At 46.4% G+C, this 24,121-nt stretch overlaps 1 protein-coding gene across 1 annotated transcript in view; it reads right to left on the bottom strand.

Annotated features, from left to right (window-relative positions):
* Window positions 1–9,707: 9,707 nt before the first annotated feature.
* Window positions 9,708–24,121, bottom strand: part of TUBG1 (tubulin gamma 1) — a 101,377-nt gene continuing 86,963 nt past the window's right edge. Inside the window, exon 11 of the mRNA XM_063960033.1 lies at window positions 9,708–12,578. Coding sequence (XP_063816103.1) covers window positions 12,381–12,578 — 198 coding nt within the window. The 3' untranslated portion in view covers window positions 9,708–12,380. The remainder of the gene's footprint in view (window positions 12,579–24,121) is intronic.

Here is a 24,121-nt window from a genome sequence, read left to right as displayed (position 1 = left end):
GTTAACGATGCTTGCTGCCATGGGTCGTTAATGATGTCCAATATCTTTAGTTCTTGCCTTGAAATCTAAAGATACTGTAGAAGACTGCATGCACTTGGTTGTGCCCGGGTGACGTCACTGACAATATCGTTAACAATATCATTCCATGTGTATGAACCATATCGTTTGTGGGGGGGGGGGAGAAATAAACTATCACATCTTATGAGCATCAGCAAGTGTTTACCCAGCCTAAAGCTTCCCATGGCATGTGTGACACAACTCATTTCACAAGTTGATGGAATGCACATGATGGATTGATGGAAAGCACAAATGACAGTGAAGGTAAATACACCTAGACATTAAAAGCAGCTGAACCCGTTTAGTTTCAAAGTGAAAGAATATGTAGAAGAACCCACAGGTCTGTAACATTGTGGTTTCACTTGGTTGTGAAACTTTTTGACTTCTATTATCACTGTATTTTACATTATCAAGACTATTATCCAAAATATAAATAGATGTGTATATATATATCTTTATTGTTGTATACAGTCCATGCACATCACGGGTCTGATTTAGTTGGCTGGATACAGAATATGCAGTGAAACAAACCACAATGCACTGCAAGGTGTCCAATTGGTCAGACCTATAAAGACACTGCCTCTTAGAGTAGGGCTAGGCAGTACACACTGAAAACTGTAACAGACATTATCCTCTTGCAGCACAAAATACATTTCTCTTACGTCCTAGAGGATGCTGGGGACTCCATAAGGACCATGGGGACAGACAGGCTCCGCAGGAGACATGGGCACCTTAAGAAAGACTTTAGGTCTGGGTGTGCACTGGCTCCTCCCTCTATGCCCCTCCTCCAGACCTCAGTTTGATACTGTGCCCAGAGGAGACTGGGTGCATTACAGGGAGCTCTCCTGAGTTTCCTGTCAAAGTATTTTAGTTAAGTTTTTTATTTTCAGGGAGCCTGCTGGCAACAGGCTCCCTGCATCGTGGGACTGAGGAGAGAGAAGCAGACCTACTTCTGTGAGTTTCAAGGCTCTGCTTCTTAGGCTACTGGACACCATTAGCTCCAGAGGGAGTCAGAACACAGGTCTCACCCTGGAGTTCGTCCCGGAGCCGCGCCGCCGTCCTCCTCACAAAGCCGGAAGATAGAAGCCGGGTGAGTATGAGAAGAAAAGAAGACTTCAAAGGCGGCAGAAGACTTCATGATCTTCACTGAGGTAACGCACAGCAGTAACGCTGTGCGCCATTGCTCCCATACACCTCACACACGGCAGTCACTGTAAGAGCGCAGGGGGGGCACCATATGAACCTTTCTGGCAAAAATATATATGTATACAGCTGGCCACTGTGTGTGTGTGTGTGTGTGTGTGTGTGTGTGTGTGTGTATATATATATATATATATATATATATATATATATATATATGTGTGTATGTATGTATATGCCCCCGCCAATTTTTAGTGTATTTGAGCGGGACAGAAGCCTGCCGCCGAGGGGGCGGGGCTTCTCCCTCAGCACTCACCAGTGCCATTTTCTCCACAGCACAGCTGAGAGGAAGCTCCCCGGACTCTCCCCTGCTTATACCACAGTGAAAGTGGGTTTTAAAGAAGAGGGGGGGGGCACATAATTAGGCGCATATATACACAGCGCTACCGGGTAAACATATATTTATTGTGTTTTTTCCTAGGTCACACAGCGCTGGGGTGTGTGCTGGCATACTCTCTCTCTGTCTCTCCAAAGGGCCTTGTGGGGGAACTGTCTTCAGATAAGAGGATCCCCTGAGTGTGTGGTGTGTCTGTACGTGTGTGTCGACATGTCTGAGGAAGGCTCTCCTAGAGAGGACGGGGAGCAAATGAATGTGGTGTCTCCGTCGACAACGCCGACACCTGACTGGATGGATATGTGGAATGTTTTAAGTGCTAATGTAAATTTAGTGCACAAAAGATTAGAGGTACAGCCAGGGAGTCAACCCATGTCTGTCCCTATGTCGCAGGGACCTTCTGGGTCTCAAAAGCGCCCACTTTCTCAAATAATAGACGCAGATACCGACACGGATTCTGACTCCAGTGTCGACTACGATGATGCAAAATTACAGCCAAAATTGGTTAAATGTATTCGATATATTATTATTGCAATAAAAGATGTTTTGCATATCACAGAGGAACCCCCTGTCCCTGACACGAGGGTACACATGTATAAATAAGGGAAAGAAACCTGAGGTAACCTTTCCCCCCCCTCACATGAGTTGAACGAATTATGTGAAGAAAATCTCCAGACAAAAAACTGCAGATTCCCAAAAGGATTGTTATGGCGTATCCTTTCCCGCCAACGGACGGGATACGGTGGGAATCCTCCCCTAGGGTGGACAAAGCATTGACACGCTTATCCAAAAAGGTAGCGCTGCTATCCCAAGTTGCGGCTACCCTCAGGGATCCTGCTGACCGCAAGCAGGAGGTTACCTTGAAGTCCATTTGCACACATTCTGGTACCTTACTCAGACCGGCAATTGCGTCGGCCTGGGTTTGTAGCGCGGTAGCAGCATGGACAGATACCTTATCAGCGGAAATGGGATACCCTAGACAAGGATACCATTTTATTGACCCTAGGCCATATAAAAGATGCTGCCATATATGAGAGATGCTCAAAGACGCTATGTCGATTTCTGTTAGACGAGTCCTATGGACCCGGCCATGGACAGGTGATGCCGACTCAAAGAGGCATATGGAATTTTTACCTTACAGGGGTGAGGAATTGTTTGGAGAAGGTCTCTCGGACCTGGTCTCCACAGCTACAGCTGGTAAATCAAATTTTTTGCCTTATATTCCCTCACAGCCTAAGAAAGCACCACATTACCAAATGCAGTCCTTTCGATTACAAAGAAACAAGAAAGTACGAGGTGCGTCCTTTCTTGCCGGAGGTAAGGGCAGAGGGAAAAAGCTGAACAACACAGCTAGTTCCCAGGAACAGAAGTCCTCCCCGGCCTCTGCAAAATCCACCGCATGATGCTGGGGCTCCGTTAAAGGAGTCCGCCCCAGTGGGGGCACGTCTTCGAGTTTTCAGCCACATCTCGGTTCACTCGCAGGTGGATCCCTGGGCAATAAAAATTGTTCTCAGGGTTACAAGCTGGAATTCGAAGAGGTGCCTCCTCGCCGGTTTTTCAAATCTGCCCTGCCAGCTTCTCCCCAGGAAGGTGAGATAGTGTTAAATGCAATTCACAAATTGTATCTTCAACAGGTGGTGGTCAAGGTTCCCCTGCTTTAACAAGGATGGGGATATTACTCAACCTTGTTTGTAGTCCCGAAACCGGACGGTTCGGTCAGACCCATATTAAATTTTAAAATTCCTGAACCTATAATTGAAAAGGTTCAAGTTCAAGATGGAATCGCTAAGAGCGGTCATCGCCAGCCTGGAAGGGGGGGGATTTTATGGTATCTCTGGACATAAAGGATGCATACCTTCATGTTCCCATTTATCCACCTCATCAGGCGTACCTGAGATTTGCGGTACAGGATTGTCATTACAATTTCAGACGTTGCCGTTTGGGCTTTCCACGGCCCCGAGGATTTTCACCAAGGTAATGGCGAAAATGATGGTGCTCATGCGCAAGCAAGGTGTCACAATTATCCCGTACTTGGACGATCTCCTCATAAAAGCGAGATCAAGAGAGCAGTTACTGAACAGCGTATCACTTTCACTGAAGGTGTTATAGCAACACGGCTGGATTCTCTATATCGCGAAGTCGCAGTTGGTTCCTACGACTCGTCTGACTTTCTTGGGCATGATTCTGGATACAGACCAGAAAAGGGTTTATCTTCCGATAGAAAAAGCTCAGGAACTCATGACTCTACTCAGGAACCTATTGAAACCAAAACAGGTGTCAGTGCATCACTGCACTCGAGTCCTGGGAAAGATGGTGGCATCATACGAGGCCATTCCCTTCAGCAGACTTCATGCGAGGACTTTCCAGTGGGACCTACTGGACAAGTGGTCCGGGTCACATCTACGGATTCATCAGTTGATCTCCCTGTTCCCCAGGGCCAGGGTATCTCTCCTGTGGTGGCTGCAGAGTGCTCACCTTCTAGAAGGCCGCAGGTTCGGCATTCAGGACTGGATTCTGGTGACCACGGACGCGAGCCTCCGAGGTGGGGGAGCAGTCACACAGGGAAGAAACTTCCAAGGTCTTTGGTCAAGTCAAGAGACTTGTCTTCACATCAACATCCTGGAACTGAGGGCCATATACAACACCCTACGTTAAGCGGAGACCTTACTGCGCGACCAACCAGCTTTGATCCAGTCAGACAACATCACCGCAGTGGCTCATGTAAACCGCCAAGGCGGCGCAAGGAGCAGAGTGGCAATGGTGGAAGCCACCAGAATTCTTCGCGGGGCGGAAATTTATGTAAGCGCACTGACAGCAGTGTTCATTCCGGGAGTGGACAACTGGGAAGCAGACTTCTTCAGCAGACACGACCTGCATCCAGGAGAGTGGGGACTTCATCGAGAAGTCTTCGCACGGATTACAAGTCAGTGGGGACTACCCCAGATAGACATGATGGCGTCCCGCCTCAACACCTCAGGCGGTAGATGTAGATGCCCTAGTGACACCGTGGGTGTCCAGTCGGTCTATGTATTTCCTCCTCTTCCTCTCATACCCAAGGTGTTGAAAATAATAAGAAAGAGAGGAGTGAGAACAATTCTCATTGTTTCAGATTGGCCACGAAGGACCTGGTATCCGGATCTGCAGGAAATGCTCACAGAAGATCCGTGGCCTCTTCCTCTAAGACATGACCTGTTGCAACAGGGGCCCTGTCTGTTCCAAGACTTACCGCGGCTGCGGTTGACGGCATGGCGGTTGAACGCCGGATCCTAGCGGAAAAAGGCATTCCGGATGAGGTCATTCCTACGCTGATAAGGGCTAGGAAGGACGTGACAGCTAAACATTATCACCGTATATGGCGAAAATATGTTTCTTCGTGTGAGGCCGGGAATGCTCCTACGGAAGAATTCCATCTGGACCGTTACCTTGACTTCCTACAAACTGGAGTGAATTTGGGCCTAAAATTAAGCTCCATTAAGGTTCAGATTTCGGTCTTATCCATTTTCTTTCATAAAGAATTGGCTTCTCTCCAGAAGTACAGACTTTTGTGAAGGGAGTGCTGCATATTCAGCCTCCTTTTGTACCTCCGGTGGCGCCTTAGGACCTTAACGTGGTGTTGAGTTTCCTTAAGTCGCATTGGTTTGAACCACTTAAAACGGTGGAGTTAAAATATCTCACTTGGAAGGTGGTTATGTTATTAACCTTGGCTTCGGCTAGGCGAGTGTCAGATTTGGCGGCTTTGTCTCATAAAAGCCTCTATCGGGTTTTCCATATGGTGGTGTCATCTTTTCATATGAACGAACCTATTGTGGTGCCTGTGGCTACACGTGACTTGGAGGATTCCGAGTCCCTTGATGTGGTCAGGGCTTTGAAAATTTACGTGGCCAGAACGGCTAGAGTCAGAAAACCAGAAGCACTGTTTGTCCTGTATGCAGCCAACAAGGTTGGTGCCCTGCTTCAAAGCAGACTACTGCTCGCTGGATCTGTAACATGTTTCAGCAGGCACATTCTACGGCAGGATTGCCGTTACCAAAATCGGTCAGGGCCCATTCCACTAGGAAGGTGGGCTCGTCTTGGGCGGCTGCCCGAGGGGTCTCGGCACTACAGGTGGGCCGAGCTGCTACTTGGTCGGGTTCAAACACCTTTGCAAAGTTCTATATGTTTGAGACCCTGGCTGAGGAGGGCCTATTGTTTGCTCAATCGGTGCTGCAGAGTCATCCGCACTGTCCCGCCCGTTTGGGAGCTTTGGTATAATCCCCATGTTCCTTACGGAGTCCCCAGCATCCTCTAGGACGTAAGAGAAAATAAGATTTTAAACCTACCGGTAAATCTTTTTCTCGTAGTCCGTAGAGGATGCTGGGCGCCCGTCCCAAGTGCGGACTAATTCTGCAACACTTGTATATAGTTTTGCTTACATAAGTGTTATGTTCTAGTTTTCATCGGTCTTGGACTGATGCTATGTTGTTTTCATACTGATAACTGGTTAGTATATCACAAGTTATACGGTGTGATTGGTGTGGCTGGTACGAATCTTGCCCTTGGATTAACAAAAATCCTATCCTCGTACTGTCCGTCTCCTCTGGGCACAGTTTCTCTAACTGAGGTCTGGAGGAGGGGCATAGAGGGAGGAGCCAGTGCACACCCAGACCTAAAGTCTTTCTTAAGGTGCCCATGTCTCCTGCGGAGCACGTTTGTCCCCATGGTCCTTACGGAGTCCCCAGCATCCTCTACGGACTACGAGAAAAAGATTTAACGGTAGGTTTAAAATCTTATTTTTTCCCCGTTTTAAATTTTGCACCCAGTAGTTAAGAGTTGCTTCTAGCTCTAAATCTGCCTCTATGTATTCTCAGTTTGCCAAACTGGCTTCCTGGAATATATTTGTGGAACAAAAGCTAGAGAACAAATATAACTTTCTGTTGCTCTCCAGAACGCCTGCCAGCAATTCTCTTCCAAGAATCAGGCAGTGGGAGGAATGCAAGCGGGATCAGATAGGCTGGGAGACTGGAGAGGAGAGGCCACATAGAAATGAGAGATCAGAATGTAATGATGATGACCTGAATGCTCTGTATTTTGCTATATAAATAATAGATATATAAGCAAATGGTTCTCAACTGTTGTCCTCAAATACTACCAACAGGTCATGTTTTGTGAATTTCTTTAATCATACACAGTTGAATTAATCTGTTTTGCTGGGTCATTAATTATTCCACCTGCTTCTACAGACCGATATCCTCAAAACATGACTTGTTGGTGTTATATGAGGACTGGAGTTGAACCACTAGTATACACTGTATTTCACTTTATATTTAGGGGGGTATTTACCAAAGTATAGAGACAGGTGAAACACTAACCAGTCAACTCTTAACTCTCATCTTTCAAACACAGCTTTTAAAATGAGAGTTAGAAACTGGTTAGTGCTTAATCTCTCACCATGCTTTGAGGAAATGTAATTTTTTCTTTCTCCACTAGGGGGCACAGGGAGGATGGTGTGTATAGCCTGGGGAGGAGAGTCTAGGCACAAGTTACTTATTTTTTCCCCGGGAGCCCAGGACTCCCTTTCCAGTATACCCTGCAATCAGCCAGCTAGTTCTAAATTTTGTGCCATCAAGAGCGGGCACCGTTTTGTGGGGGCCTGCTTATTTTGCAACACAAAAGTGCATCATTGGGCGCAAAAGATGAGGGGTAAATCTGTTTTTGTTGCTCATCTCTCTCCCTAGCAAGGTGAGAATGTCACAGTTAACCAAATGGGTTGGGTACGAGATGCTGGTAATTAGGATTATAGCAGTCAGGATGTCTGGGTCCCTTTTTTAACCGCCGGCATCCTAACAGGGGTGCTCAACTAAACTAACCCACCACTCCAGCACACGAACCCCAACCCTCCCCCCACATACTTACGTTTGGGATTCCGGCTGTCGGCATTCTGACTTCGAGCTCCTGACCAACGGCATCCTCTACGTCAACTACATCCCAACGAAAAAGTGCAGTGGTGCTTGTACAGTTGACTGATGTAAGGCAAGCCATGCCATAACAGTGACAGCTATAAGTATATGAAGGCTATGGGGGGTATGCAATTAGAGCCGTTTTACGGCACTTTTCGCTATTTTTTGGGGCGAATGAGAATTCACACTGTTCAATAGTAGGGCCTTTTTTACGCCTAGGCAAAAAATTCAGCAGTAGCGAAAAACATGTGGATCACCTAATTATGGTGTGCAAATTAGGGCCACCTTCCCTCTGTAACTGATTTTATGTATTTATACATATTTCTGAAGGTAGGAGACACCTTTAGCCTAATTTAGCACCCTGCCCCACCCACCCCTCACTGATTTTAAATAGACAGCCCAGCACTCTGGCCTGCATGTGTGGAATGAGCACACTGAGGTAAGACTCCTACATTTTGTTTACTATGGCAGTCAATATTGGGGGGATTCTCTGGGGCACGGGGTTCCCTGGACCTGCCGTGGCTGGGCACCGCAATCTAACATTTATTTCAATACACTATGGCACTTATAGTTTGTTTTATATACGTGTTACACTTTCACACCAATTTCTTTCACTCTTAACATTACTTACACATGCAGCAGTAGCTGCTCCTACTCACTTAACTCTTTGTATCACTCTTGCGGTGCCCTGGGGTTGTCTGGCTGGGTGGCGTTGGGGTGCCCTGCCCCCTGGACCTGACCCCTTGTAGTTAGTGTTAGGCACTAACCCAATGAGAGGCTACCTTGGTGCAGTGGGTAAGCTCATAGCCCTGGCCAGAAATATGGTAAATGCCTCTGGTTATTACAGGTTTAGCTAGTGAGAGATAGTGCACCTGCATCTTTTTCCCTCTGTACACTAACCTGTTATCTAATGAGAGCGTTCACGTCTAGAGAAAGACACACAGAGCGTTCACGTCTAGCGAGAGACAGAGTCCTCTTGAGTCCCGTCCCAGTGTGTTAGTAGTACAGAGGCTGCAGTTGCTGTATTTTTGCAAGATAAATAACAGATTTTATTTTTCTATGTGTATTTTAAGTTGTCTTTTTTCCACTACAGGAAAACATTATAAAATATTTGTCTCTCTATTAGGTGGAGATATAAACAGTACCCAGGCCTTATTAAACTATTCGTTTAAATCTAATATACACCATTGGTTTATATTTAATATACACAATCTATACCTCCCATTCCAGGAGGGATAAAATGCTCTCTACCTGGACTTCCCTCTTAATTATGTTTGTAATAATTTTTGTTGAAATAACTTTTTTTTTTTTTTTAATCAATGAAATAGCTCAACACATGTGATACCAATCATATTAAAAGGGAAGTTCAGGTGGAGAGCATTTTGTCCCTCCCAGAATGGATCATGTTGAGAGGTATGCACAATTTAATATACACCCACCCCCCTCCATCAGGGCCCCCTGTCTTAAGTGCCCCAGGCACCCCCCAAGGCTTAATCCGGCCCTGGTATCTGGCACTATGCTGGGGGGCATTACTTGTGTATCTGGCGGGGGGCATTACTTGTGTATATGGCACTATGCGGGGGTGGGGTGTGGGGGGGAATTACTTGTAGTTGCGAGGCCACACCCACTTTGTGAGACCCCAACCAATTTTGTGAGGCCTCACCCACTTTCACAGGACCGTGTGTGCATTGGGGGGAGGGGGTAGCTATTCCAGAGGTTTTATTTTCCAAAAGTAGCTCACACCCCAGTTAAGGTTTGAGACCACTGCTCTAGCTCGCCGTGATTCAAAACTGTTTAGGAACCACTCGGCTATGAGTTTTCTCTTTTTTTTTTTTTTCTTCCATTTTGATATGCAAGAGGAAGAAAAGCTACCAACTTGTTATATTCATCTAGGACAGTTTATAGTGTGGTGAACTTCAAACATGAACACTGTTGTATAGTTGAGCAAGTTTTTGAGAAATCCTGCATTTTATTAGAGAGTGACCTACAGTATAATACAGCACCGGGGAGATCCCATACCTACATTTATATCTGCACTAACCTAGACGCCATGCTCTCTTATCGGACTACAGATGCCCCCAATACGCTGCACTAAATAGCCTCACAATATTATATTCAATTACTTTTCAGCAACTAAGAGTGTAAGGATGCTTCCAACCCACAATGAAATTGAGACATGGTTTATGTGAATCTTATTTAATAAGAATAATCCTACAATTGCCAAGATTGAGAAGACAGCTCTTCCCAGGCTGAACTCAAATACACACATTTTATATACAAATATAAATTGTGTAATATAAATTTTCCTAGAATAAAAGGACACGTTAGCCACTGACAGTTTTAGGTTTTCATGCCCACAACAGAGACAATACACAGGTATCTGTGAACCTTCATCCTAAAACAATTTTCATGCATGAAACAAACAATTTGATAATTTTAAAGCAATGTTGAACCAACTATGTCAATGGCACTGTTAGTAAGACATTTAGGGGGGTATTTATCAAAGTTTTGGAGAGAGAACAAGTGGGGAGTGTAAAAAAAACAAAAAAAAGAAAGTTCAAACCAGTCAGCTCTTAATTGCTTTTTTTTCAAACACAAGGGGGAATTCAATTGTTTGAAAAGTCAGTTGGGTGTGTTTTTTTTCCTATTAGATAGGAAAAAACACACACCCAACTGACTTTTCAAACAATTGAATATCCCCCACAGTCTGTAACATTGGTTAGTGCTTTAAGGGAGGGAATTCAAGTGAGGGCGAAGATGTACTTTATGGCAGCCCAAACTCGGACAAAACGGTTTGCTGCCTCATAGGGTAGTGAGAACTTTTGTGCGAATTCAGGATTCGCACGAGAAAGCAAGTGGTGAGAGATGTGGTGCCGTTGCCGGCGTTTAAATGCCACAGCAACATACATTTCAACCCTTCGACCGCAACTGAATTCCTCCTTATTTCACTCTCAATGGTCTGATAAAATACCCCCAAAAGTATTATTTGCTTCTTTACAGTCTATCCAACTGTCTGACTAGTATGTAAACAAGTACTGAATGAGTAATGGAAAAGATTTAGGCTACGTTTTTAAAAGGCATTTGCAATGCATTTAGATTGTATGCTAAACTGCAAGTAAAACACATTTTGCTTTGCTTTCATGGTTTTATGGATGGATTTTAAATACATTCACAGCTGTATTCAGTAAGCTGTTTTTTCTTCTTTTTTTCCAAGAGGTCTGTGACATGACAGGAAGTTATTATAGCTAGATCAAGCCAAATGCAACTGAACACACATGTAAATGCTCACTAGCCACAACTAATTGCTTTTACAATATACTCCCATTGAAATGAAGTTTTCAATTGCGTTGCTGCACGTCAGGTGCAATAGAACAAGCAATGTTATACTGTTTTAAAAAACACAACCCATTAACATTTGACAGAGTAATACAAGTAAAACACAGGTCAAAATACACATCTGTTTACATGTGTTCAACATGCGTTGAAAACTCATCTTAAAGGCATCACTTTAATACCAGTCTGCATGTGGACTAAGTGTGTATAGGAGTAGAATATGTGCAAGAAATACTATAGGAGCCCTCTATGAAAACTGGAGACCAGGAGATGGATACTGTAACCCACAGCAACCAATCTAACTGTATTTGTTCTTATGCCACTTCGAGAAAAACTTGGAAAAAAATAAAAAATAAAAATGTATGAATGATTAGTTCCTAGAGGATACAACACTTTCTCCCAGGGACCAGTTTTCATAAAGTCCCCTGATAAATGTTGTTGCCATCTACAATGCATATATACTAAAGTGAAAAAGACAGTAAGTACAAAGTTTGTGGTGTTCAATGGGTGATGGTACATTTGCAAATGTAGGTTATTTTTAGGTTACTATCACTCGGATTATCCAGGTGTCAAGACAATAAATAACAAAAGGCAAATTCCTGCAACAAAAACCCTGAAATAATTGGTAGATTCTTCTAGAATACTTGATCATGTAAAATGTAGCCACCACCCAGGTACAACTGCCTATTAAGCAGATATGTGGTTTCAGCTGGACACTGGTCCTATACTTGTATGCACTCTATCATGTATTGCAAGAGATTTGCAGCCATATTACTTGGACTGACACCTTATGCTATGACTGGCAAATGGCCATTAAATCTGGGGCAGATCCAATTACCCGCAGTGTTTATAGCACAGGTGAAGCTTCAGGCCGTAAGTGGACCACAAGGGATGCAAGATGCGGTGCACTTGTTGGCATTTCAATCCGGCGGCAATGGTAGCTCACACCCTTAGCGGGTAATTGGAATTCTCTGTCAGTGTTACCTCGTGCATTAATCCCAAGAGGGTACATTTAATGCAGATTTTTCCTTACAGCTCCTGAGGCTGCAAGGAAAAATGTGCGCTATGCGCACGCTCTGGGGTTTATCACACAGGGATGCGGAGGTTAGCTGAATTGCTCAGGGTTGACAATTAGCCACTGGGTTTATAATATAATAAGCCCCTAAATCTTGAATTGTTCATTTTCTATCTTAATCCTAATACCTGAAACTACAAAGATGGGAGGCCTGCCTGTATACCTGGATCATTAATTAATTTTATTAAGCATTAAATGGCTTCATGACCCCGCTAAAGATATGGAGCACTTGGTCAGCAGCAGAAATAGTGACAGACTGTAATTTTATCTGGTTCCTCCGCAGCACTGTAACCCGGATGTGCTGTTCCCCTGGTATAACAAAGCAGTTTATTTGGATGACAGTATGGTCCTAGTTCCAGGCGATGCCCCAACCTCTGTTCTGTGTGGTACACCGACATACTGTGCTCCGATATTGTAGTGGCTGGTGTGTCCTCACAGACATGCTTCACTTATCCTGAGTACCCCATGAAATATAATCTGGGCGGGTGGCTGCATGATACTCATCTATCAGCTGCTGAACAATCTCCCTGGAGTTGTCCAGCTCATCAAAGTTGTCCTTGAATATATCCTCCTTGCGGAACTGCTCCAGGAAAGCCTCACGTTTCCGCAGCTTGTCATATTGCTTGCAAGTCCTCTCAAACAGCTGGCAATTGGGGACAGAAGGAAAAAGAACAGGTCAAAATGGAGAAGGTCACAGCATTGAGACCTGCGGCACTTTAAAATCTCATGTGTGCAACGGTCTAAGGCCTTGGACATGCATCAGTGTAATTTAATAACATCATGCTGCAATACTATAGTATAGAAGCAACAATGACAGCAAATGATTCATCTACTTAACACAAGACAGAATATTAGGCTGTGAGGAAGGGTAGAACAAGGCTTACATCTGCATTGCAGCATTCAGATACAATCCTAGTCAAGAGAGACTTTAGAGCAATCTACTGACATCTGAAAAATGAGGGAGTGGAAGAACTAGTGATTCTTATCATTGCACGCAGCGAGGCAACAGTGACACCTTCTGTCAGCAGAGGTAAATGCATCACATAATAAGAGTGGAACCAGCTTGCAATCCGTTATAAAATGCAATTCACTAAGAACTAATGCCAGCACTGAAGTGCACATGATCTATTACAGCATGAATACCTAATAGTTGTCACCGTTTCCTAATGATTTGCTAGCCATTTTCTGAACGGAACAATAAGAAACACATGCCGCCTACTACCACTAGCTGAAGGGGACAAATCACCTAAAGAAAATAAAGGGCAACATACAAAGTTCTAAAGTCATAATCTCAACAACAAAAAGGTTGACATGGACATGAGGCTGATGGGGGCATTAGGTTGACAGTTAAAATGTAGAAACAGTCAGTCAATGTTGACAATGAAAAAAAATGTAGACAGTCAAAATGCAGACATACATAAAATAATAAATTATGACCACTCAAAATGGACAAAGGGACAAGATCATATCCCATTAGAAATGTCCACTGAGCATGAACAAACAGAGAACACTGTGTGCCTAATCGTCATCTCAAGATATGTGTAGAACAGGGAACCTGTGGCACCCCAGCTCCTGTGGAACTACACATCCAGCCACTGATTTACTGTTAGGGCATGCTGAAACTGACTAAGTGCACACCTATTATTTGCCACAACCATTGTGCTGAACCCCATCACGATAGTGCCAAGCCCCTTCATAACTGTGATAAATGACAAGCAAAGCATGTAGGACTGCCTATAGTTTGAATGCAGGTTCCTCTATATAGTTACCTAAACTTAGGCTTACCATACTATCCCTTTAAACCGGGACTCTAATCAATTACACAGGTTCTGTGACCGACTTCAAGCCTGCATTTCACATTTTAATCAGTCACAAAACCTGTGTAATTCAAGTGTGTCCTGGTTTAAAGTGAAGGTCGTTCAGAAGATAGGCAGGTCTATATTTTGATATGGTCAAAATGTCATCATGCCTATATTTTGAATGCAGGTTAAACTACTATATGTGTAGTTTACTCTATTTTGTATGCAGTATTCTCACATGGTCAAACTGACGACATATAAAATAGACATCTAGGTATAAAATGGGAACATTGGGGCAGATGTATTAACCTGGAGAAGGCATAAGGAAGTGATAAACCAGTGATATGTGCAAGGTGATAAAGGCAGCAGCCAATCAGATCCTAACTGTTAATTTACATATTGGATCTGATTGGCTGGTGCCTTTATCACCTTGCACATATCACTGGTTTATCACTTCCTTATGCCTTCTCCAGGTTAATACATCTGCCCCATTGTTTGTTACTGGCACCTTCAATCTTCACTACTGACTTGAATTAACTTACTATGGTCTGGTAACCTATTCTTATCCTGGATCCCATGCGTAAATCGCACAATCATGGGTCCTTTGCCGGACGATAAAAATGACCTATAATTGGATAGCACAATAATGGCCATAGGTAAAAAAATGCAATATGAAGCTGTTTTTATCTGCCGAAAAAGGATCACACCTGAATTTAATACCCCCCTATATGTCTATCAATTACATTGTTCGTTTTCACACACATTCACAATAATAATGAAACGCTCTATATATATTTTTTTATGTCGTGAAAAAAAAAAAAGGAGTGTTACAGTAGACTTACCATGGTTAACACTCTTTCTGCGAGGTACATTGGGTTCCACAGGGATACATTGGAGTGTAGAGTGGATCTTGATACATAGGCACGAACAGGCTAAACCTTTAGGCTGTCCCAGGATGCATTGGGGCCTCCTCTATAACCTCGCCTCCAGGCACTGAGAGCTCAGTTTCGTTAACCAGTCCAATGCAGGAGCAGGCAAGAGAGAAGGCAGATGTTAGTCACATAGAACCACATTCTCACGACAGGAGAAGGTACCACTCAAATGCCATACAAAATCAAAAAAGCAAGGTGTTTCAGGGTGGGCGCCCTGTGGAACCCAATGTACCTTGCAGAAAGTGTGTTAACAAATGGTAAGTCTACCATAACACTCCTTTTCTGCAGCAGGGTACTTTGGTTTCCACAGAGAAACATCAGGGATGTCCTAAAGCAGTTCCTCAAGGGAGTGGACGCCCCTTAGCGGATGTGACAATCTGGCATCCAAAGGAAGCATCCTGGGAGATGAAGGCATAGAACCTAAGAAACGTGTTCACTGAGGACCACGTAGCTGCCTTGCACAATTGTTCTGCAGACGCGCCACAGGGAGCCGCCCAAGATGGTCCAGCAGACGGGAATTAATAGCAGCAGGAGCTGGGAGTCCAGCCTGTGCATAAGCTTATGCAATCACCATTCTAATCCACCTGGCCAAGGTTTGCTTGTTCGCAGACCAGCCAAAACCAAACAGGACAAAGAAGGGTATCTGACCTCCAGATACAGGCAGTCCCCTCCACATATATACAGAGAGGCCTTAGCACATCCAAAGACCGCTCTTTGGAAGACAAGTCCGAAGAGATAAAGGCTGGAACAACAATCTCTTGGTTTAGGTGAAAAGATGACACCACCTTAGGTAATTAACCCGGTCGAGTTCTGAGAACTGCCCGGTCACGGTGAAATATCAGAAAGGGTGGACGACAGGACAAAGCGCCTAAGTCCGACACACATCTTGCAGAGGCAATAGCCAGCACAAACAGGACCTTGGCTGTGAGCCATTTAAGGTCCACCGACTCAAGAGGTTCAAATGGAGACTCTTGCAGGGCATTCAGTACAACAGACAGATCTCATAGAGCCACAGGAGGGACATAGGGAGGCTGAATCCGAAGGACACCCTGAGGGAAAGTATGAACGTCAGGTATAGATGCAATTTTTCTCTGAAACCATACCGACAAGGCAGATTTGTGAACCTTGAGGGAGACCAGACGAAGACCTAAGTCAAGGCCTCATTGCAGAAAAGCCAGAATTCTGGACGTTCTAAATCTATATGCATCATAATTCTTATCAGCACACCAGGTGAAGTAATAATTCCAGATCCTGTAATAAATCCGGGCAGATGCCGATTTGCGGACCTTCAACATAGTTTGGATAACCACCTCGGAGAATCCTTTGGCCCTCAGTAGTGATGCTTAAGAGCCACGCCGTCAAAGCCAGTCTGGCCAAGTCTGGATAGACACAAGGGCCCTGTACGAGGAGGTCTGGGCACTGAGGAAGTAGAAGAGGATGCTCTGTCGACAGACCCTGCAGGTCTTAGAACCAATGCAGTCTGGGCCACACTGGAGTGATTAGAAGTAGTATTCCTCCTTCTTGTTTGAACTTCCGTAGGACCTTGGGCAGGACCGACACGGGAACACGTAGGGCAGCCAAAAGTTCCATGGAAATGCCAGAGCGTCCACGAACGCTGCTTGTAGATCCCTGGTCGTGATCCGAAGACCGGAACCTTGCAATTGTGTCGAGACGCCATCATGTCTACATCTGGTAGCCTCACCTATCCACATGAAGACTCCACTCTCCGGCATGCACGTCCTGGCGACTGAGGATGTCCGCTTCCCAGTTCAGGATGCCCGGAATGAACACTGACAATATTGCTGGCAGATAGCATTCCGCCCAACAAAGGATTTTTGACACTTCCATCATTGCCATGCGGCTTCGAGTGCCGCCTTGATGGTTTATGTATTCCACCGTGGTGGCGTTATCTGACCGTACTTAAACAGGCCTGTTCTGTACCAGAGGCAGGGCGAGAGATAATGCATTTAACACAGCCCTCAACTCCAGAACATTTATTGGGAGGAGTGATTCCTCCTTGGTACAGCGACCCTGGAAAGAGTGTTGCTCCAACACCGCACCCATCCCCTCAGATTGGCGTCCGTTGTCAGCAGGACCCAGTCGGGGATCCAGAAGGGACGGCCCCTGCTTAATTTCTGGTCCTGTAGCCACCAGTTCAGCGACAGATGAATCTCCAGAATCAAAGTGATCATGTGAGATCTGATCATCTGAGGTAGGCCGTCCCTTTGGAAAGGATCAACCTCTGTAGAGGGCAGGAATGAACTTGAGCGTACTCCACCATGTCGAATGCCGACACCATCAGGCCAAGTACTTGCATCACCAAGTGTATCAACACTATGGGTCGATAAAAAGGAAGCATCTTATCCTGTCCGGATGCTTTAGAACTTTTTCCGGAGACAGAAACAGCCACTGACTGTCCAGGAGTGCCCCCAGGTACACCATGCTCTGAGCTGGGACCAGTGAGGGCTTTTTCCAATTGACAAGCCACCCGTGGGCTTGCAGGAAAGTTACTGTCAGTTGCAGATGACTGAGGAGGACATTGGGGGTCATTCCGAGTTGATCGTAGCTGTGCTAAATTTAGCACAGCTACGATCATATTCCCAGACATGCGGGGGGACACCTAGCACAGGGCTAGCCTGCCCGGCATGTCTGTTCGCCCCACCCCCCAGACGAGTACAAAAACATCGCACAGCGACCCTTATTGTGGGAACTTGCCAGAATCAGCAGGTCGTCCAGATATGGCAAGATTCTGACACCCTAACGACAGAGATGGGCTGTCATCACGGCCATAACCTTGGTGAAGATCTGAGGAGCCGTAGCTAGTCCAAATGGCACAGCCTGGAATTGACAGTGGAGGTTGCCAATAGCAAACCGCAGAAACTGCTGATGCGACATGGCAATAGGTATATGCAGGTATGCATCCTGTATATCCAGGGATACCATATAGTCTCTGGGTTCCATATATAGCCAGTACAATTGAGCGCAGTGTTTCCATACGGAACCTGGACACTCTCAAACTTGTTCAGAGATTTGATGTCGAGTATAGGCTGGAAAGACCCATTGGGTTTCTGGACTAAAAACAGGGTCGAGTAATAACCTCTGCCTCTCTGGGCTGAGGTACCGGCACAACCACTCCTGTACTCAAGAGAGAACTGACAACCGTTTGCAAAGCTTGCGCCTTTAACGGATCCAAAGGTAGAACCGTGGTGCAAAACTGGAGAGGGGGGATGTCTCTTGAAAGAGACAGCGTACCTGTGAGAGACCACTTACAGCACCCATGCGTCTGAAGTGGTCTTTAACCAGACCTGGGCAAACTGTACAAGTCGGCGTCCCATCCTGTGGTCCCCCAGCGGGAGGCCCGCCCCATCATGCAGCAGGCTTGTCTTGTTTGGAAGCAGGCTGACGGGCCTCCCAGGATTGTTTGGCCTTGGGCTTTGTGGTTTTGGAAGCACAAGATTGTCTTGGGTATGCCTACCGTTTGCCTTCTGTGCAGAAGGATTAGTATTTGGGAGGAAGGCAGTCTTAATGTCTGCTAACTCAGACAATTTTATTCAGGTCTTCCCCAAACAAAATTTCCCCAGTGAAGGGGAGAACCTCCAAGGTCTTCTTGGAGTCTAGGTCCACCTTCCATGACCTCAACCACAGAATATGGCAAGCCAGGACAGACGTAGTCGACGCCTTGTCTGCCAACACACCCGCCTCAGAGGACGCCTCCTGAATGTAATAGGCGGTGGTAATGAGAGACAGGTATTGTCTGGCATTGTCAGAGATATCCTCGGGCAGCTCATTACGCTTCAATACCTTTTGCGGCCCAAGAGGCAGCAATAGTGGGCCTATGCACAGCTCCTCTAAGAGAGTAAATAGATTTCAGGCATCCCTCCACACGCTTATCTGTCGGTTCTTTCAGAGACGTGACAGTGGTGACAGACAGAGTGGACGACACCACGAGGCGGGCGATGTAAGAATCCACCAGGCGGTGAATATTCCCACTTGTTACATAACTCTTCTGGGAGAGGTTAGCGAGCCAATGCCTGTTTAGGCAGAGGGAATTTCTTCCCTGGAGTAGACCAGGGTTCCCGCCTGATGTCCACTAAATGGTCAGAATGGGGTAACAAAGTTTTAACCACCTTTTGCCGTTTAAACATATCGGTTTTCTTTGCCACAGTAGTGGAATCCTCATCATCAGATATTTGTAATATTTGTTTAATAGCAATCACTAAGGCAGGGACATCAATCTGCAAGGGATAATCCTCATCAGTAACACCAGATTCAGTGTCTGAGAGGACCATATGATCCCCCTACTTTTCAGATGAAACATCAGAGAGGTATGTGGACTGTGAGGAGGAAGCAGCCCGCCTTAGATGATCCAGAGACACGGGAGTGTCCTGGAGTGGATTTTTGTCTAACCCAGGACTGATTTAATTGCTGCAGCTGGTTAGATAAATTTTCCGCCCAAGGCGGATTAACCATAGGGACAATTTGTGGCAGTAGTTGCACAGGCAGTCTCAAAGGGGGCGTAAGGCGTTCTACTAGAGTACCCAGTAGGTTTGTGAACGCAGCCCAGGGTGGCATCTGAGTAGGCACAGGAGCTGCGGACTGACTAGGAGGTGTATGACACGTAGTACACAGACCATCTTACAAAACTTCCCGCTCTGGTATATCCTTGGAGCATGCTCTGCATGATGCAGCAGCTTCCACTGATTTACTGCCCTTTCTGTTAGACATTATAATATGAATGCAACAACAGAGCGACTTAGGTCCTAATTCAGACCTGATCGCTAGGCTGCATTTTGTACAGCGGGCGATCAGGTATAAACTGCTCATGCGTATGCACTGCAATTCGCAGGCGCGTTGCACGGGTACAAAGCGGATTGCCGCTCAGCGATGGGTTTGTGCGAAGAATCCATTTGTATGGGCGTTCGCAAGGAGATTGACAGGAAGAAGCCGTTTGTGGGTGGCAACTGACTGTTTTCTGGGAGTGTGTGGAAAAACGCAGGCGTGTCCAAGCGTTTGCAGGACAGGTGTCTGACGTCAATTCCAGTCCCGAACAGGCTGAAGCGATCGCAGCGGCTGAGTAAGTACTGGGCTGTGCAGAGACTGCACAAAATCTGTTTGTACAGCTCTGCTCTGCATGCGTTCGCACACTCGCACAGCAAAAATACACTCCCATATGGGGGGCAACTATGCGAACGCAGGACTGCAAAAAAAAACTAGCGCGTGAACAGGTCTGAATTAGGCCCTTAGTACGATAAAACCAGACAAAGTACAATACCTCTGTGAATAAATCCGGTACTATGGGACTGAGTACACAGTATAATATATGTATTGGATAAATACTGTATCGCATTATATATGAGACGCAGACACACCTAGTCCCTCAGGGTACAGAATATAGTGACCGTTATATCTGAGAAACACAGAGTGAAACCACGCAGCAGATACAGTCACACACAGTCATATATATCTCAGCGTGGTCAGTGACCGGAGGATATATCCGAATACTTGTACAGTATATTCTGGAAAAGTACACTCTGTCTCAACTAACTCTGTCTGTATAAAGACATGTAGGATACTTAAGTGTTTGTAAAGTCACAGCGCTAAATACAGGTGGCTTTACAAGGGAGACCTTGCCCTGCAGTCCCGGAGACCAGCCGCAGCTATGCTCAGAAGATGGCACCCAGCGTCTCAGTCAGGGAGAGAGGGAGAGTGTGAGGCAGCTCCAGGGCGGGAAATCTGGCGAGGAGATGGCGCCTTGGGCCAGGGGAGGGGCTAGAGATCAAGCGCCACCTCCCCTATGCTGGACTTCCACCCCGGGTGCTGTGAGCCTTATGAAATGGGGTGATAGTACACCCGACGTGCACTGTTAGGCCCTGGTGGTCTAGTGGGGTCTCTGCTCGGTGAGTGTTCACGCCAGCGCCGCAACCCATCTCCCCAGGTCGTGGACGGAACGCGATTTAATGGCTGCTCCCATCTGGGGGACCCTCTTACCTCCTCCCCGTAGCAGCCACGCGAACCAGGACAGCAGTCTGCGACTCTGTGCCTAATCAAGTACGTCTCTGCCGCAAGTACCCAGGAACTGTGCCGCGGGAGTATGCGACGCCGCCTGGGAGGTGATGGAGCTGCAGCGCTGAATGTCACCTGACAGAGCGTTGACAGCCCAAAGAAGAAATCTTTTTAGAAATGCTTTTTTTCAGGGCTGCCCACTGCAGCCCTCTTGTTAGGTGACCTGCTGCTGCAGGCACCAACTTGAAACTGAGCTCTCAGTGCCTGGAGGCAGGGTTATAGAGGAGGCCCCAATGCATCCTGGGACAGCTTAAAGCTTTAGCCTGTTGGTGCCTCTGGATCAAGATCCACTCTACCCCCCGTTGTTCCCTGTGGAAACCAATGTACCCTGCTGCAGAAATACAAGTTACTAGTTTGCACTACAATGCCATCTGTAAATGCATTTTAAATGTGGCTTAGGTTTCTATACTATTTACAGATAAAAAGATTTTAGTGGTTTACATGGAAAAAAAATACTGACAAAATATAAGAAACTGCACACACCGTAGTTTAACCTGCAATCAAAATCTAGGCACATGGACACAGACTGTCAATATTCTAACCATATCAAAATGTTGACAAAATAATAAGATTTTACTCACCGGTAAATCTATTTCTCGTAGTCCGTAGTGGATGCTGGGGACTCCGTAAGGACCATGGGGAATAGACGGCTCCGCAGGAGACTGGGCACATCTAAGAAAGATTTAGGACTATCTGGTGTGCACTGGCTCCTCCCCCTATGACCCTCCTCCAAGCCTCAGTTAGGAACTATGCCCGGAAGAGCTGACACAATAAGGAAGGATTTTTGAATCCCGGGTAAGACTCATACCAGCCACACCATATAACACGTGATAGGAACCCCGGTTAACAGTATGATAACAAATGGAGCCTCTGAAGAGATGGCTCACAACAAAACCCGATTTTTGTAACAATAACTAACTATGTACAGGTATTGCAGACAATCCGCACTTGGGATGGGCGCCCAGCATCCACTACGGACTACGAGAAATAGATTTACCGGTGAGTAAAATCTTATTTTCTCTAACGTCCTAGTGGATGCTGGGGACTCCGTAAGGACCATGGGGATTATACCAAAGCTCCCAAACGGGCGGGAGAGTGCGGATGACTCTGCAGCACCGAATGAGAGAATTCCAGGTCCTCCTCAGCCAGGGTATCAAATTTGTAGAATTTTGCAAACGTGTTTGCCCCCGACCAAGTAGCTGCTCGGCAAAGTTGTAAGGCCGAGACCCCTCGGGCAGCCGCCCAGGATGTGCCCACCTTCCGTGTGGAATGGGCTTTTACAGATTTAGGCTGCGGTAAGCCTACCGCAGAATGCGCCAGCTGAATAGTGCTACAAATCCAGCGCGCAATAGACTGCTTAGAAGCAGGAGCACCCAGCTTGGTGGGTGCATACAGGATAAACAGCGAGTCAGTCTTTCTGACTCCAGCCGTCCTGGAAATATAAATTTTTAGGGCCCTGACTACGTCCAGCAACTTGGAATCCTCCAAGTCCCTAGTAGCCGCAGGCACCACAATAGGTTGGTTCAAGTGAAAAGCTGAGACCACCTTTGGGAGAAACGGAGGACGAGTCCTCAATTCTGCCCTATCCATATGGAAAATCAGATAAGGGCTTTTACAAGACAAAGCCGCCAATTCTGAAACCCGCCTGGCCGACGCCAAGGCCAACAGCATGACCACTTTCCACGTGAGATATTTTAAATCCACAGTCTTAAGTGGTTCGAACCAATGTGATTTCAGGAATGCCAAAACCACATTGAGATCCCAAGGTGCCACTGGGGGCACAAAAGGAGGCTGAATATGCAGTACTCCTTTGACAAAAGTCTGAACTTCGGGCAGTGAAGCCAGTTCTTTTTGGAAGAAAATCGACAGAGCCGAAATCTGGACCTTTATGGACCCCAATTTGAGGCCCAACGTCACCCCTGCTTGCAGGAAGTGCAGGAATCGACCCAGTTGAAATTCCTCCGTCGGGGCCTTCATGGCCTCACACCAAGCAACATATTTTCGCCAAATGCGGTGATAATGTCTTGCGGTGACATCCTTCCTGGCTTTGATCAGGGTAGGGATGACTTCCTCCGGAATACCTTTTTCCTTCAGGATCCGGTGTTCAACCGCCATGCCGTCAAACGCAGCCGCGGTAAGTCTTGGAACAGACAGGGTCCCTGCTGCAGCAGGTCTTGTCTGAGCGGCAGAGGCCAAGGGTCCTCTGTAAGCATCTCTTGAAGTTCCAGGTACCAAGCTCTTCTTGGCCAATCCGGAACCACGAGTATGGTTTTCACTCCTCGCCTTCTTATTATTCTCAGTACCTTGGGTATGAGAGGTAGAGGAGGAAACGCATAAACCGACTGGTACACCCATGGTGTCACTAGAGCGTCCACCGCGATCGCCTGAGGGTCTCTTGACTGGGCGCAATATCTTTTCAACTTCTTGTTGAGGCGGGACGCCATCATGTCTACCTGTGGTTTTTCCCACCGGTTAACCAGCATTTGGAAGACTTCTGGATGAAGTCCCCATTCTCCCGGGTGGAGGTCGTGCCTGCTGAGGAAGTCTGCTTCCCACTTGTCCACTCCCGGAATGAACACTGCCGTCAGTGCTAACACATGATTCTCTGCCCATCTGAGAATCCTTGTGGCTTCTGCCATCGCCATCCTGCTTCTCGTGCCGCCCTGTCTGTTTACATGGGCAACCGCCGTGATGTTGTCTGACTGGATCAGTACCGACTGGTTTTGAAGCAGGGGTCTTGCCTGGCTTAGGGCATTGTAAATGGCCCTTAGCTCCAGGATATTTATGTGAAGAGAAATCTCCGGATTTGACCACAGTCCTTGGAAATTTCTTACCTTTGTGACTGCCCCCCAGCCCCGAAGGCTGGCATCCGTGGTCACCAGGACCCAGTCCTGTATTCCGAATCTGCGGCCATCTAGTAGATGAGCCCTCTGCAGCCACCACAGCAGCGACACCCTGGTTCTGGCCGATAGGGTTATCCGCTGGTGCATCTGGAGATGGGACCCGGACCATTTGTCCAACAGGTCCCACTGGAACGTCCTTGCGTGGAACCTTCCGAATGGAATTGCTTCGTACGAAGCTACCATTTTTCCCAGAACTCGTGTGCATTGATGTACCGACACTTTTCCTGGTTTTAGAATGTCTCTGACCAGAGATGACAATTCCTCGGCTTTTTCCAGTGGAAGAAACACTCTTTTCTGGTCTGTGTCCAGAATCATTCCCAGGAACAGAAGACGTGTCGTCGGGACCAGCTGTGACTTTGGAATGTTTAGAATCCAGCCGTGCTGTTGTAGCACTTCCTGAGAAAGTGCCACCCCCACTATCAACTGTTCTTTGGACCTCGCCTTTATCAGGAGATCGTCCAAGTATGGGATAATTAAAACTCCCTTCTT

Source organism: Pseudophryne corroboree, chromosome 3, assembly GCF_028390025.1.
Source record: "Pseudophryne corroboree isolate aPseCor3 chromosome 3, aPseCor3.hap2, whole genome shotgun sequence".
Taxonomy (NCBI): domain Eukaryota; kingdom Metazoa; phylum Chordata; class Amphibia; order Anura; family Myobatrachidae; genus Pseudophryne; species Pseudophryne corroboree.
This window is presented reverse-complemented; position numbering and strand designations above follow the sequence as displayed.